The sequence below is a fragment of the Notechis scutatus genome, chromosome 2, assembly GCF_049901735.1.
Source record: "Notechis scutatus isolate UNSWTSFEM ecotype Mainland chromosome 2, rNotScu1.2, whole genome shotgun sequence".
In the NCBI taxonomy this organism is placed as follows: Eukaryota; Metazoa; Chordata; class Lepidosauria; order Squamata; family Elapidae; genus Notechis; species Notechis scutatus.
This window is the reverse complement of record NC_142010.1, coordinates 20,000,815-20,017,005: the sequence shown is the minus strand read 5'-3', so window position 1 is coordinate 20,017,005 and position 16,191 is coordinate 20,000,815. Positions and strand designations below refer to the sequence as shown.

At 41.8% G+C, this 16,191-nt stretch overlaps 1 protein-coding gene across 3 annotated transcripts; it reads left to right on the top strand.

Annotated features, from left to right (window-relative positions):
- The first annotated feature begins 8,068 nt into the window (after positions 1 to 8,068).
- LOC113428269 (C-type lectin domain family 2 member B-like) lies at positions 8,069 to 15,734 on the top strand. 3 transcript variants are annotated; one of them, XM_087953714.1, is made up of 6 exons: positions 8,069 to 8,382; positions 9,439 to 9,534; positions 10,580 to 10,696; positions 11,245 to 11,417; positions 12,990 to 13,087; positions 15,097 to 15,734. In XM_087953714.1, the coding sequence occupies exons 2-6, from the start codon at positions 9,456 to 9,458 to the stop codon at positions 15,287 to 15,289; spliced, it is 660 nt and encodes a 219-aa protein (XP_087809840.1). In that variant the 5' UTR covers positions 8,069 to 8,382; positions 9,439 to 9,455; the 3' UTR covers positions 15,290 to 15,734. The 3 variants fall into 3 exon arrangements, with proteins under 3 accessions (XP_087809840.1, XP_087809842.1, XP_087809841.1); XM_087953716.1 differs by lacking the exon at positions 15,097 to 15,734 and adding an exon at positions 14,042 to 14,281; XM_087953715.1 differs by lacking the exon at positions 8,069 to 8,382 and having other exon boundaries at positions 8,852 to 9,534.
- The last annotated feature ends 457 nt before the right edge of the window (positions 15,735 to 16,191 follow it).

Below are 16,191 nucleotides of genomic sequence, written 5' to 3'. Positions count from 1 at the left end.
ATCACGTGAAGCATTAGTACTTCATAAATCCTTAGTAAGGCCACACCTGGAAGGAAAATATTTTTCCCCACTTGTTTCGTCCAGTTTGCCTCACTGGAAATAGCTGCTTGCAATACACAAGGGATAATTTCCTAAGAACTCACAATTCAAGAACATGGTATCTCAGGGTGGGGGAAGGGGGTAGTGACAGAATAGGCCCTCAAGGCCCCCCTGACCCACTAAGATACCTCATGCTTTTCCCTCCCTTCCTGCCACAAGGACTCAACTTGCAAACATGTCTTCTCTTCATTTCTCTGTTTCTTTGGCTCTGAGGGAGGGAGAGATTTTGCTTGGAAATGCTTTTTGTGCAGACATTCCTGGGTACTATAATATCACAGATTCAGGCACCCATCCTCTTTTGCAGAGTCAGGGACCCAGAAACCTTCATTCTCGGCATGAAAAGTGTTTACCAGTCTCCTGCTCCTCCCACCCCCAACTACTTTCCACTTAATGAGACCTTGTTAACCCATGGAGGGCGTTTGCATGCAAATGGGGCAAGACAGAGAGAGAAAACATTCCAATGAGTGTATGGGAGAGAGAGTGATCTTCAGTCAAGCTGCTGGCAGTGGCTCATCAGATCCCACCGGCCTTACTATTTGAAGTAAGCAGTTTGGAGAGGCCCCACCCTCTCTCTACAGTGGCAGTTGTGGCGCTTCAGTGCCTGTATGGCAGGGCGCTCAGGTCAGCAGGTGTGGGGCAGCTCCGCATCACCCCACCTTGCTTCGTCCTCCCTTCTCCTCCCTCAGCTTTTCAATGAGAGAGAGGAGGGGGGAAGGGAATAGGCTGAAGTGAAATATGGGGGTGCTTCAGGAGTGGGGGAGATCCTAGAAGTGCTCCAGCCTCCCCCCACTCACTGAGATACCCCATGCTTCTCTTCCTGCCCTTTGGATGCCATCTCTGAGCCCGCCCCTTGCACCCACCTATTGCTCCCATTACTGATTGCTCACTTACCTTTCCAAGATCACCAAAGCTCAGGTATTTGAAACTGAGGCCTCTGCACTGCTGGACTGCCTGTCTTTTGCTTGATAAATGGCAAGGCTGTTTTCCTTTCCGTGCTAGCCTTCTTCCTCCAGCAAAAGCAAGAAAGAGAAGTCCTCCTGTCCCTTCCGACTTTGTGGGAGGGAAGCTGCAGGGAAGATTTCGTCCCTCCCTCCCTCTCACTTGCTTTCCAGCCACTCCTCTTTTGCCTCTTAAAATGTACTGGGGGGGTTTCTCTTGCTCCTGGGCGGGGCTGGACATCTGGATCCTAGAAGAGGCTTCGGTTACCTTCAGCCATTTTCCCATCTCCTTCTGGATACCTTTGTCACCGCCACTCCTTGGCAGAGTGTACCTGTACATTTGGGTGGGGGGGGAAGAGAGAGAGAGAGACCTACTTTTCTGTGACGCTAAGTTTTTGTCCCTTTCCTCGCTAGACCCGGCCTCCCCCCTCTTTCCTATGTACAAGTACATTTAAGGAGATTTAGATAGGAAAAAACCACCACTGTTTATCCCAGGGTGCCCCAGGAGAAAGCTTCTTTCTTCCCTCCTCTCTGGAAAGTCTCCATTTTTCTCTACTTCACCAGCAAACACCCCCCCAAACCTCCAGTCTGTTCTCCACCAACTCCTGCCCTTCTTCCCTCCCCTCCTCCCTCTCCAGCCTTTCCCTAGAGCAGGGGTGTCCAACCTTGGCAACTTTAAGACTTGTGGACTTCAACTCCCAGAGTTCTCAGCCAGCAAAGCTGGCTGAGGAACTCTGGGAGTTGAAGTCCACAAGTCTTAAAGTTGCCAAGGTTGGACACCCCTGCCCTAGAGAGAGGGAAGAAGAGATGGGGCCGAAGAGGAATATGGGGAGGGGCTGGGGGAGTCCCTCGTGCAGGAATAAGTGCCCTTGCCTCCGGCCTCCCCCGCCCCACTGGGGCAACCCCATGTCTCGCTTCCTGGCCCCTTGGGGTCCCCCGCAACCGCTTGGCCGCCCCTTGCACCCACCCGCTCCCGTCACCGACTCCCCGCTTACCTTTTCCCAAGACCTCCGGAGCTCAGGAGGTCGGGTTACGGGAGGAGGAGAGGCCGCTCCGTTGTTGGGGGAACCGCACGGTGGGATTCCAGGTGCGGCCATTTTCCCTCCCGACAAGATGGCGAAGTTGTTTCCCTTTCCACAGGAGACGCTCGCTCGGCTCGCTCTGCCCCCACTCCCCTTTGCGAAGTGCAAGAGAAATAAATATCCGCTCCGAGTCCCACTAAGGCGCTTGCCGATCTGCCAATCTCCTTCTATGGGGTCAGCAAGAGAAATCCTGCTCATCAGCTGCTGCCTCTTATAACGCTCGTGGGCGGTGCTGCTAAAGAAAAAAAAAGAGCTGACGTATTCTCAACGTTGTTTCTTGGCCAGGTTCGGCTATCTGTAGGCTCGATACAGGTAGTTTAAAAAAAAACAAAACACTTTGGTTTGAATTTTGTGGGTTAAAACCAGTAATCACAAAATGCTAAAGGAGATTTGCTTTCAGCGGCAGAGCTTATGGCTTTAAGCAGAGAAAATGCTTCCCAGAAAGAGAGAACGTGCACCAAGGTTTTCTTTCTTTCTTTCTTTCTTTCTTTCTTTCTTTCTTTCTTTCTTTCTTTCTTTTTCTAAAGGGATATAGAATAGATACAATTGAATAGAATTCTTTATTGGCCAAGTGCGATTGGACACACAAGGAATTTGTCTTGCTGCAAATGCTCTGTGTACATAAAAAGAAATGATACATTCGTCAAGAGTCAAGAATCGTGAGGTTTCTAATAATAGAATAGGTAGAATTAGTGGGAGATAATAGTAGAGTCAGCAGAATTGGTTTGACTTGCTGTTTTGCTTCTGTAAGAATTGCTTTGCTAAGTGGAATTGCCTCTGTCATAATTTCTGTTACCTTATTTTTCTGTATGACCCGGTGCCTGGTGCATATCTCAAACAAGAAGCAGGGTGTTTCATCGGGCAAATACCGATGTTGCTAAGTTCCCCTCCTGTTCCTGACCCACATTGTGGATTTTTCTTCCCCCAATGAGTCAAAACTTCCTAGTACAACATGTCTGTCTTTCTCCTCTCTCTTAATGTCTGCAACTATCTCTTCTCCCAGAATTATTTTCCAGCATTCCTCCAGTCTGTTGTCTTTCTCTTCTTCCTCTCTACTTTTGACTGAGAGAGAGAGGCAAAAAGGGAATAGGCTGAACGAATATTTTACCTTGATTGCACATTTTCAAACCTGGACACTCTCTCCTTTAAGTTGACATTGAGGGATGTATGTCCCTCTTGGTTTAGGGCTTCAGCACTTCCCAGGCTGGGGCTTTTGGGAAGAATCCAACGTCTATCTGCAGGCCGCTATCTCTGTTCTCATCTGGCTTGGCTTTTGCATGAAGCACATGCTTCAGTCTGGGTCTTTGCTTCTAGCATGAATACATTCCAATGGCATGACAAAACCTGAACCACAGCATCATCCCACTCACGTCTTTCTGTACACATCTGGAGAGATTTGTTTTCTCCAATCACCACCTTTCTGCACATTGACCCCAACAGAGAAGTAGGTCCCCGGTGCTCTCCGAGTTTGCAGACATTACATTACCCAGTAGAAGTTAAGAAACCTTTGCAAACATTTTTGAGAGATGGGCAGTTTAGAAATGTGAAATATAAACAAAAGAAACAAAAACAATGAACAGTGTGATTAAATGAATAAACAGTGTGATTAAATGAATAAACAATAAACAGTGTGATTAAATGAACAATGTGATTAATGATTAGTGTAATTAATTGATTAGTGTTTAGAATATTTAATTGATTAGGCTGATTGTTGCCCAGAAATATTATCTGACTAGAGAGATTACTGCAATTGATGATTGTTTGGTGTGATATTGTTCCATTAATTAATTTAATCAACGTACCATCTTAACAAACCTACCATGACAAGAAAAAATCCTATGCCAAAGCACTACCTACAGAGAACATAATCCCCACCAATGATCCACAAGACTCCTGCACATGCCTTAAATGCTACAAAAATCTAAAGGATAATGAAAACTCCATCAAATGTTCTCTGTGTAAGAAATACACTCATCATGACTGCTTGGGATTAACCGAGCAATTTATTCAATACCTGGAATCATCCAATGAGTTTCCATATTACTGCAATTCATGCAAACCCAAACTGGATCTGTTGGAAAGAATTGATACCATTGAAACCATAGTAGCATCCCTGGACGCATGCAAACCCAAACTGGATCTGTTGGAAAGAATTGATACCATTGAAACCATAGTAGCATCCCTGGACGCCATAAAAGAAAGAATATCCAACCTTGAAAAAAAGAAACAACGCAAAAACTTGAACTTCCAATAGCTACAAACCACATCTCTACCCAACAACCACAACCCAATCCAAAACCCAATCCACAAATAAACACAACCCAGACAAATATTGATATCCCAATCCTCATCAGAGAAGCTGTTGAGCGTGAACGGAAACGTCCAAACGCCATCTTATTTGGTCTAGAGGTCACCAATAACAATGATGACATCACAACTGTCGAAACATCATCAGGGATTATCAAGCATCAACCATCTCCGCTGATGAAATACTTGACATTTCACGCATTGGCCGAGAGCTCAATAACAGTGACGGCTCTGTAGCCCCACGCCTGTGCAGAGTCATTTGCAAAAATGAAACAAGCAAACGTAAATTCATTTATACTATAAACTCACTCGCCAAAACCAACACCAACCATAAGAACCTCCGTTGCCGCCCTGACCTAACCATACAGCAACGTGCCCACTCCCGTGTACTCCGCATTGAACTCAAAAACCGTCTAGACAATGGAGAGAAGGACCTGTACATTGACTACCATGCTGACTGTATCAAAAGTAAGCCACGCAACCCAATACTCAGCTTTTACCCTCAACCACAACCCTACCTCAACCGATCCACCATCACCCAAGACTAGGCACGCACGCCCCCAACTACCTCAATTCCAACTACTGCCGGCCTTAAATGCAAACTACTCAATGCAAGAAGCCTCGTGAATAAAATACCTGAATTTCTCATCCTCCTAAATATGGCTAACTTTGACATTATATTTGTCTGTGAAACATGGCTCAATGCATCTCTCCCGACTCCATTACCACAGTAAGAGACTATCATGTTTACCGATCAGATCGTGAAAATCGTCGAGGAGGTGGTGTTGCTATCTTCTATAAAAAATCCTTACATCTAAAAATATCCAAGTTACCCAGGAGCTTGCTCTTCCTGAGACCATCATCTGTGAACTATCCTTAAATATCACAATTCGATTCTTACTATGTTACAGAGCACCTGATTATGACATCGAACATGTAAACAAGCTAAATACATTACTAACATGGGCTGCATCCTGCCCATACCCTTTTATCTTTCTTGGTGATTTGAATCTACCTCATATTGACTGGACCCTAAATGATTGTACAACTGAAATCATACACACAACCTTCTACAATGCTACTACAAATCTGGGACTGGAACAACTAGTAACCAACAACACTAGACTAAACAACTGCCTCGATCTCATCTTCTGCAATAGTTTGAATTTAATTTACGGAATACAAACTAAAGAACCCTTTTCCAGTAGCGACCACAATATGATTGACTTTTGTCTCAACATACGTCCACACAAAAATCACCACAATGATGTAATTCCCAATTGTAACTTCAAAAAGGCAACTATGATCTTATACACAACGATCTCTCATCCCTTGATTGGCAATCTCTATTCACTGGATGCAATACTGTTGAAGACCATTACAACATATTTTTACTTGAAGTCAAAAGAGTCATCAAACTATATGTACCAACAACAACTCCCAAAACAAAACAAAAAGCAGATTACCCATATCAATAAGGAAACTTCAATCCAAAAAGAGATCACTCTGGCGGAAAAACAAATCTGGTCACGTTGCCAATTTCAAAAACCGATACAAAAATTTATGCCACCAGATAAAGACCGAATGCACCAATTATCACATTAAACAAGAGGAAAACCTTCTAAGCACCAATTCCACCCGTGCTTTTTACAATTTTGTAAACAACAAACTAAAAGACTCAAGGTCCATCCCTCCCTTGATAGGACCTGATGGTAAAGACTGCAACGACGACACCATTAAAGCCAACATCTTTAACACATTCTTCGGCTCAGTATTTGTAAACAGCAATGGATCATGCCCAGTATTTCCTAGCCATACCACAGATAACAACAATGATCTAATACATATCGATTTCACAGAAGACAATGTTGAAAAAGCACTACGCAACCTAAAACCATCTCTATCTATTGGACCGGATGGAATATGTGCCTACTTCTTAAGAAAGCTATCCACTGCCATAGCCAAACCTCTAAGCATAATCTTTGAAAAATCTTTCAGAACCAGCTCCTTGCCTAACCTATGGTCACAAGCCACAGTCATCCCCATCTTCAAAAAGGGAGACCCAAGCCTAGTTGAAAATTACAGGCCAATCTCCTTATGCTGCGTCACCTGTAAAGTCATGGAATCAATTATTAACCAATCCATCATCCTTCACTTAGAGACAAATAACCTACTCTCCAATAAACAATTTGGTTTCAGAAAAAAACTATCCTGTAATCTGCAACTCTTACACTGCAAAAACATATGGACGACACAACTCGACCAGGGCAAAGCAATAGACGCAATCTACATAGACTTCTGTAAAGCCTTTGATTCAGTGGTACACGACAAACTACTCCTAAAAATAAAATCCTATGGTATCTCTGGACAACTGAATAACTGGATAGAAGCATTCCTGTCAAACAGACAACAAATGGTCAAAATTGGGAGCGTCCTATCAAATTCTGTACCTGTCAATAGTGGTGTCCCCCAAGGCAGTGTTCTAGGACCAACTCTCTTCATACTCTACATAAACGACCTCTGTGATCATATTAAGAGCAATTGCGTTCTCTTCGCTGATGATGTAAAGCTGTTCAATACCACAGACAATACTGCTACCCTACAAAAAGATCTTGACTATGTATCAGAGTGGTCAAACAAATGGCAACTTCAAATCTCAACAAATAAATGCTCTGTCTTACATATTGGCAAAAAAATCAGAAAATAAAATACAAGCTGAATAGTCAAGATCTTGTTGATGACCCAAGCTCTGTAAAGGACCTTGGAATACTCACCTCTAATGATATAAGTGCTAGAGCCCACTGCAACTACATAGCCAAAAAGGCATTAAGAGTTGTTAACCTAATCCTACGTAGCTTTTTCTCTGGTAATATCACACTACTAACCAGAGCATACAAAACATTTGCTAGACCAATACTTGAATACAGTTCATCAGTCTGGAACCCACACTACGTATCTGATATTAGCACAATTGAGAAAGTCCAGAAATATTTCACAAGAAGAGTTCTCCACTCCTCTACTCGTTGTAGAATACCTTATGCCACCAGACTTGAAATTCTAGAACTTGAAAACCTTGAATTACGCCGTCTTCGGTCTGACTTAAGCATGGTATATAAAATCATACATTGCAATGTCCTACCTGTCAATGAATACTTCAGCTTCAACCATAACAACACAAGAGCACACAATAGATACAAACTCAAAGTAAACCGCACCAAACTTGATTGCAGGAAATACGACTTCAGCAATAGAGTGGTCAATGTCTGGAATACTCTACCCGACTCTGTAGTTTCTTCCCCAAACCCCAAAAACTTTAACCTAAGACTGTCTACTATTGACCTCACCCCTTTCCTAAGAGGTCTGTAGGGGGCGTGTATAAGCGCACCAACGTGCCTACCGTCCCTGTCCTATTGTTTCTCTTATTCTTTTATTTTTCTTATATGTACCCATTTCATGTATTCACAACTATGTATACATTTATACTTATTATCTTGTAAACAATTGGCAAATCAAATAAATAAATAAACAAAGCAGCTCAGTCAGCCTCAAGGACCCCACGGTTCAACTTGAAGCTACAAATATTATATTCTATTGGGAGGGAGGGAGAGGGGGAGGTTCTTTAGAGGCAGGTCCACCCTATACTATACTAACAAGAAGGAAAACAAAGGATGAAGGCAGCTGAAATGTTTCTTTTCGCAATGGAGGATTCTCTGGGCAGCCTCGGGAGGGTTGTATTCTCTTCACAAAGCCGTGGGGAAAATCGGGAGTCTTTTTTTTGTCGCTTTGCAAACTGGTAATCCTCCAGTTCCGCTTAGAGGGCAACGGACGTTTTGTACATGCAGATACTTTCATTTTTAGTTGCGTTTTCATTTCAAGAGACATGTGGCCGTCTAAGCTGAGTGGAAGAAAACGGCGGTAATTGTTGGAGCAGTTGGGGCTGGCCTAGAACTCTCCAGGTATTTGGGGCTGGGGAGGAAGCGGAGATGGGGGGTTTCCCTCCCTCCCTTCGGTCTCCCAGGCGTTGTTTGTGTCCAGTTGCGAAGGTGATGGGTGCGGGGAATGGCTGCTTCCTGCTGTGCCTTTGCAATTTTGGAGAAACGGAATTATTATTTGGGAAAGGATTCCAGTTTCTAGTAAGCAATTTAGGCTAAGGATTTCTTTGTATCGGAGGGTTTGAGTGGAGAACACTGTTGAAAGAGGCTGTGGGACCTTGCAACGTGTCCATCCAAGAGATATTGGCATACTTCATGGTTACCAGTGGCAAAAGCTACTACAATAGCAGTGGGTATTAGTTGCATTAGTGAAAACAGTATTTCTCAGTTTCTCTTGAAAAAAACTACCGACATACTAGTTAAAATAATTGGTATAGTAATATATAGTAGTTAAGAGTAATAATAGAATTATATGTTCTATGTTTTCTCCAAGGGTTCAGGAGATGATTTTAGGAAATTAGGACAAACTGTGGATACAGATGGTCACTGGAATGACTAAAAATAAATGAATAAAAAGTGTTGGTCTGTACATAAAAATCACATAGAAGTTATAAGATCCTGCCTGAGTCTCCGCTATAGTTTTTTTTCTACTGAAATTATGATTTGAGAAAGGAATATGGACCTAATTTCTTGTCAGTAATTCAGGAGAAGTGTTTTTCTCCTGTGTTACCTGTGGATTGGTGTTTGTGAATATTGCTATATGGAAAGTTTTTTCAATTAACCTAGCCTTCAGATTCTCTGATAGACTTTCATCCGTCTTAGATTTAAAAGATCAATTTGGATTCTCAGTTGAATTCAACCCTTTTGATGTCAAGTGGAAAATGGAATGTTGATTTTACCAAAAAAGTTGCCTAATTTATTGATAGCAATTAAAAAATTGCATCAGAAATTATATTCTGCCGCACACTTTTTAAGAGGATGTATCCTACATCTAAAAAGAGATTCTTTGAAATTAGTAACAATTTCCAGCTTCTGTAAGCATCTTGACCCTCCTTGTGACAGATCCATTTCTAATTTCAGATCAGACAAATCCAGGAATGTTGAATATGGATGTCAAAAATCAGCTGTTGGGCCCTCCTCCCAATGGATGTACATCTGAACAAGAAAAAGAACCAGGTATTAATAAACAATATCAAGATGTGGAAGCTAGTCACCCAATGAAGGATTGAAATAGCCAATGGCCATAGGAGCATATAGAGACATGTATCATGTTCCCAGTTGGACTTTGAAAACTTTCTGCTAAATTTTAATGTTTCATGGGGCAGAAATAGAATAAAATGTCATTATAGAGCTAAGGAGCCATCCTACTAAGCTTTAAGATGTCATTTACATCAAATGTTCAATAGAGAGCAAGAGACAGCAGGAAGTCTGCACTGAGCATGCAAAAATACAGATTTTACTATGAACCTTCTGGGCATGTTCCTTGTCCAGGATGTTCCAAAAAGGAGAAGAGGAAATGGATTTGTTTCTGGGACTGTGTGCAGTTTAGCTCAAGCAGTTGAACGTCAGGGTGGTTTTATCCTGCCTTTTTTGCAAACATTTCATGTATTTCTTCTACTGCATCATTCATTTTATTTATTTCTTCAATTCCTATAGCTGCCCTACTCAATCAAGTGGCTCCAAGTGGCTTATAACTAAAATTATAGAACCATTAATAGAGCAGAGAAAGTCTATCTTCTAGTTCCTGCCAGTCAACACTCTTTGGTTGATGGGAAGTACAGCTTACCCAATCCTGGTTCGCCAGACTTGACTTTATTTTATGTTTCAATCTTCTGAACCAGATGAAATGCAAATATAGTCTGGAACATCAGCTTTAGTTACATAAATGCCTCCAGATCCATCGTGGACATTGAGGGAGGAAGGGAGGGAAAAAGGAAGGAAGAGAGGCAAGTACTCCTAAATAGTTTTATTTGCTCAATGAGAACTTTGTATCTCAGTTTCTTTTCATCAGAGTCAGACTGACATTTTAGTTGACGAGAAAAACTATTGAGTTTGGAAATTAAAAAACAAAAGAAAAATCTTAGCAATTTAGAAATTTGTATATTTTATTTAGGGATTTCAGCTCAAGGGGAACCATCAGTATCCAGATTTCTCTCTACCTTCCTGTAGTATAGAAGATGAATACTGATGAATTTTGTTTCTCTTCCTTTTCTTCATGCAGCTCGTGTCAAGGCAATCCAACTGAAATTATGGTCAATTTGTGATAGACACAAAAAGACAATAATTGGAGTTGGAATCATTTCTCACCTCATCTTAAGCAGCATCCTCTTTTTCCTGGGTAAGAAATCTTGATCCTCATACTTCTCCCTTGAAGTGCCTGCTTCTCATGTGACTTCATGAAGCTGAATGACCTCTGCAGTTAGATCAGAAACATAGAGTTGGCCTTGCCCTGGCTTTTATATACTCTAATCCCCTTCATCCAGTACAGGAAACTTCAGTTCCCATGTTTTGGAGATGTCTCAGTGTTTGAAAATTTAAAAAAAACACATGCATTTCTTCATTTACTGATTTCCTGCCAGAAGCAGTAAACATAAAGCAGGTGGATCAAATGTGAGGCAGGTTGACCACATTAATTGGAAAAATCCCACAAAAAGATTCATGGCTGAATAAGTGGATTTGCATCTGGTTTCTTGGATTCAAATCCAGCATGCAAATCACTGCTCAGATCCATAGTCTCTCTTAATCTGAGGATTACAGGTCAAAGGTTGCTAGAACATGGGTCTTCTCATCCAGACAGGTTCCAGTTCAGCAGGAGGACCCCATCATAGCCATAAGAACAGGACTGGATAAGTTAGTGTCTATTCTTTCCATCTTTCTCTGTTCTAGGAACATTAATGCCATTAAAACACCAACAGGAAGCCTTTGATTGTCCACCTGACTGGATTTCATATTGGGAACACTGCTACAAACTTTCAAGAGAAGAAAAGAACTGGAAGGAAAGCCAGAACTTCTGTATTTTGCATAATGCTTCCCTAGCCAAAATTACAGAGGAGGAAATGGTGAGCAACGTAACTGGTTTTAGCCAGCATAAATTAGTTCCCAAAAATAATGTTGCTTCATAGATGGTGCATGCTGTTCTACAACATGAAAAAGTTAAAAGGATTTTCTCCTGATATTACTAAAACAAATCTCCTTAGATGCCTTTCTGAACAAAAGCTTCAAGATCCTTTGAATTTTTTCGAGGTTCCAAAATCTTCCAGTTTCACAAAGCAATAGGGTGGGATAGGATAGAATTCTTTATTGGCCAAGCGTGATTGGACACACAAAGAATTCGTCTTGGTGTAAATACTCTCAGTATACATATAGAAAAGGTACATTCGTTAAGAATCAAGAATCATAACGTACAACACTTAATGACAGTCATAGGGTACAATCAACAATCAAATCATACTAGGAAACAGTCCAAATAAATCGTAAGGATACAAACAACAAAGTTACAGTCCTACAATCACAAGTGGGAGGGGATGGGTGATAAGGAGTGATGAGAAGATTAACAATAATAGTAGTGTACACTTTGTAAATAATTGAAGTGTTGACGGAATTATTTGTTTAGAATGATGGCATTCGGGAAAAAACTGTTCTTGTGTCTAGTTGTTCTGGTGTGCAGTGCTCTATAGCATCGTTTTGAGGAAAGGAGTTGAAACAGTTTATGTCCGGGATGTGAGGGGTCTGTAAATATTTTCACAGCCCTCTTTTTGACTCGTGCAGTATACAGGTCCTCGATGGAAGGCAGGTTGGTAGTAATTGTTTTTTCTGCAGTCCTGATTACTCTCTGGAGTCTATGTCCGTCTTGCTTGGTTGCAGAACCAAACCAGACAGTTATAGAGGTGCAGATGACAGACTCAATAATTCCTCTGTAGAACTGTATCAGCAGCTCCTTCGACAGTTTGGGCTTTCTGAGTTGGCGCAGAAAGAACATTCTTTGTTGTGCTTTTTTGATGATGTTTTTGATGTTAGGTGTCCACTTCAGGTCATGTGATATAGTAGAACCTAGAAATTTGAAGGTCTCTACTGTTGATACTGTGTTGTCTAGTATTGTAAGAGGTGGTAGTATGGGAGGGTTTGTTCTAAAGTCTACCATCATTTCTACGGTTTTGAGTGTGTTCAGTTCCAGATTGTTCCGGTTACACCACGAGGCAAGTTGTATAACCTCCTGTCTGTATGCAGATTCATCGTTGTCTCGAATGAGACCAATCGCTGTTGTGTCATCAGCAAAACTGTTGACATAGAAAATTTGAAATAAAATAAAAAAATATTGGTCCAAACATCATTGAAATAAATCAGTCACCTGCTTCTTTCATCTTTTTACTGCTTAGAAACTTGAACTCATAATGATCCCCAGATGCTTAAACCACGTGAATTTCAGAGGCTAGAATTAGGAACCCAAAAGTAAAATTTTAGACATTGCCAAGATTCTTTTAAGGAAAATCAGGGTTTTACTTTTGTATAAAAGGTTTAAATGTTACTTCAAAAAAAGTTAGCTTTAGTCATTTTAGCCTATATGTTAATTCAGAAATTCCACCGGGAATCTAGCAATGCAACATTTTAACATGCATGTTTTTATTTTAAAGGATTTTATGAGGATGTTAACAAGAGACCACGTCTTTTGGATCGGCCTCAAGAGAGAACCAAATCAGCCCTGGAAGTGGCTAGATGGAGAAAATTCAACGTGAGTCTCTTCCTCTTTCCCTTTCAATTGGCAAAAGCTGAAAGCTAAATGCCTCTGCAGAGGCTCTCCCCAGCTCAGGACTGATGCTAGAAAGAGCCTCCTGGTTGCCAGTATTCAGGCATTCCCCCCTAAAAAGATTTGGCCCTGCTAATGTAACTCAAAATGCATTATGGGTAGTCCTCGACTTACAGCCATTCATTTAGCAATGATATAAAATTTTAACACACTGAGAAAATTGACTTATGATTTATCCTTCCAGTACAACCATCACGGCATCTCCATAATTACATAATCAAAATTTGGGTACTTGGCAACTGGCATGTATTTATTTATTTGGAAAAATTATGTGGTGCTCATGGTGATTCTGGCAGTTTACAGAAATAAAACAATACTAAACCCAATAAATTCCCACCCTCCTAGTGACCACAATCAAACCAACCACATGATCGGCTCCATATCACCCTGTGGTCCCCAGATCTCTTGGCAAAACAGTTACAATGGTTGCAGCCTCCTGGGGTCATGTGATTGCCATTTGCGATCTTTTCAAGAAGCAAAATCAATAAGGAAAGCTGGATATTCTTAAAATCGTTTGATTCATGCAACAACTGCAGTTATTCGCTTAACAAGTGTGTTTAAAAAAGGGTTATAAAATTGGGCACAACTTGCCTAACAGCTCCTTTGTTTAGCAATGGAAATTCCAGTCCACATTGTGGTTGCAATTGGGGACTGCCTGTAGAAGTAGCATGGTCAGAGTGGTGGTGGTGGGGGAGGCTGAGCTCCTGGGATGTAGATGTATTGCACGGTCAACACTTCCAAATAGGTGAATTGGGGAACAATCTGCAGAGTCATCTTTGAGAAGGCAAGACTCAGCTAGACGAACTGTAAGTTCAGGACCCCTTTGGTACTGCTAGGTGGGAAATACCCTCCACTGCCTAATTTCTGGCTCGATTGCAGGTTGGAAGCCACAGGAAATGGAGGGGACTGTGTGTATTTGGATGATGGTGCCACCGCCAGCTCAGGGAAGTGCACCACTGAACACCGCTACATCTGCAAAAAAAAATTGAGCCAAGCACATTCTGTTAGAGAATCCATTCTGTAAGATGGAATCAGGAAAAGTAAGATTACTGTGGAAATGAATAAAAGTCCCACATGATAAGCAGGAAAGCTAAATGTGATTTGAATGGAAGAGACTGGAACATTGTCATTGATGATAATAAATGTGATTCAGAAGCAAAGGGGAGACAACTCCATTTATTTTAGTTTATAAACTCTATGTGGATTATAGAAGTTTTTTGGGTTTCATTTGTCTCAGTATGGTAGACGATGAATAAAATGGGGGAAAAAATACATTTAACACAATGTTTGATAGAGCCTCCATGGACTGGCATGGTCTATCTCATGTGGTGAACCTTTTCAGCACAAGTGCCCAAACCGGAACTTGCGTGCATGCGTGTGCATGCGCGTGCCAGAGTGCATGTCGGAATGCCAGAAACCCAAAGACCAGCTGGCCAGTGCACACAGGCCTGTGTTTTGGCCATTTTCAGGCCATTTTTCGGGCCATTTTCAGGCTGTTTTGGGGCCAAAAACAGCCTGAAAAATTGCCTGAAAATGGCCCCAAAACAGCCTGAAAAAGGCACAGAAACAGCCTGGAAACAGCCTGAAAATGGCCCCAAAAATGGCCTGGTTTTTGGCAGGTTTTGGCCATTTTTTCGGCTGTTTTCCAGTCCCTGAAAACAGAATTCCACCAATAATTAGGGTAATTAGTTAGCTTAATGTTCCAAATCTCTCCAGGATAATTCTCTATGAGCAGCCATTTTTGATCATGAGGCACAGTGGAAGCTACTAGAAAATGGCCGCCTCTACAAAATGGCGCTCCCACCAATTTTAACCGTGGCTGGAGTCTCCTTGCGACAGGCACTACAGCTTTGCTAAGGCTAGAAGCTGGTTGCCTTTACAAAATGGCACTCCCGCCAATTAACCATTGCCATGTTATTTTTTTACTATTGCAGAACCACGTTGTGGCAGTCCCAACAGCTCTGCTTAGACAGCTCTTCCTTACGTAATCTTTCTGATCTTGGTCCGAATGATCTCACCTTCAGCTGTTCGTCGCGAGGAAGCTGCTCGGCGTTAGGAAACAAGGCGAAACAAATCGTCTTTTGTGCACGAACTACTGAGCTCTCCCTTACCTGGGCAGGCTACTGAGTTGGCACAAGGTGTTGCTTCAACGCCCCCAAAACCCTATTCCAGGTTTTTGGGGACGATCCTGTAAGCTCCGAGCTGAAGAAGTCTTTGTAAATGCAGAAGCTGTGAAATGAAGGCTTGCGACACCAAAGGCACCGAGGCTTCGAGAAGCCTATTGTGCTGATAGTCCCTTAAGGACTGTTGTGTGGATAGTCCAAAATAACAAATATTAACAAAAATATAAATTTGTTCAATAAATAAGAAAGGATTCAGTGGGCAGGTGCATTGTTCCAATGGGAGATCTCTCTTCAGGTTTCTTCCTTTGAAAGTAAAAGGCACAGTGTGAATCCTCTGAAAGCAGCTGGAATAGTTGAGCCTGACAAAACTGATAAACCACAAGGTTGAAATAATTCCTAGCAGATTTATATAAGAGGACAATAATCCATTAAACCTCAGACTTACATGATTCCCTGTTTATTGTGTTTCATTTTAGAAAATTAAATTCTGCTTCTTAGCCTTTACTTAAACAAGATGTGCCCCAGCAAAAAACCAGTTGTCAGGCAGCCAAAATAATCTCCAAAAAGATAAAAGCCACACCTGGGGTCTGTTTTGGAGCTCTGTTCCGGCAGCCTCCCCTCCATTCTCTCCACCAGCAATCTTGCCTGACAGCTTCTCTCTTTCTGGGGAAGGTGGCAGAGATTACAATGGCAATCACACAATCACAGGGCATTTGGCAACCAGTTGGAAATGCAAGCTGGTGTGCTTATTGTGTGTGATTGGATAGTGCAGTGGTTTATAATGTCCAGCAGTGACTTCCTGCAGCCATTGTGAGTTTAAATGGTCACTGATCAGATTTGTGTCAGAGTGACCATGATCAGAGTAATCACAATAAAATCTCAGCCAGAGCAATCATTGCCTTTCCT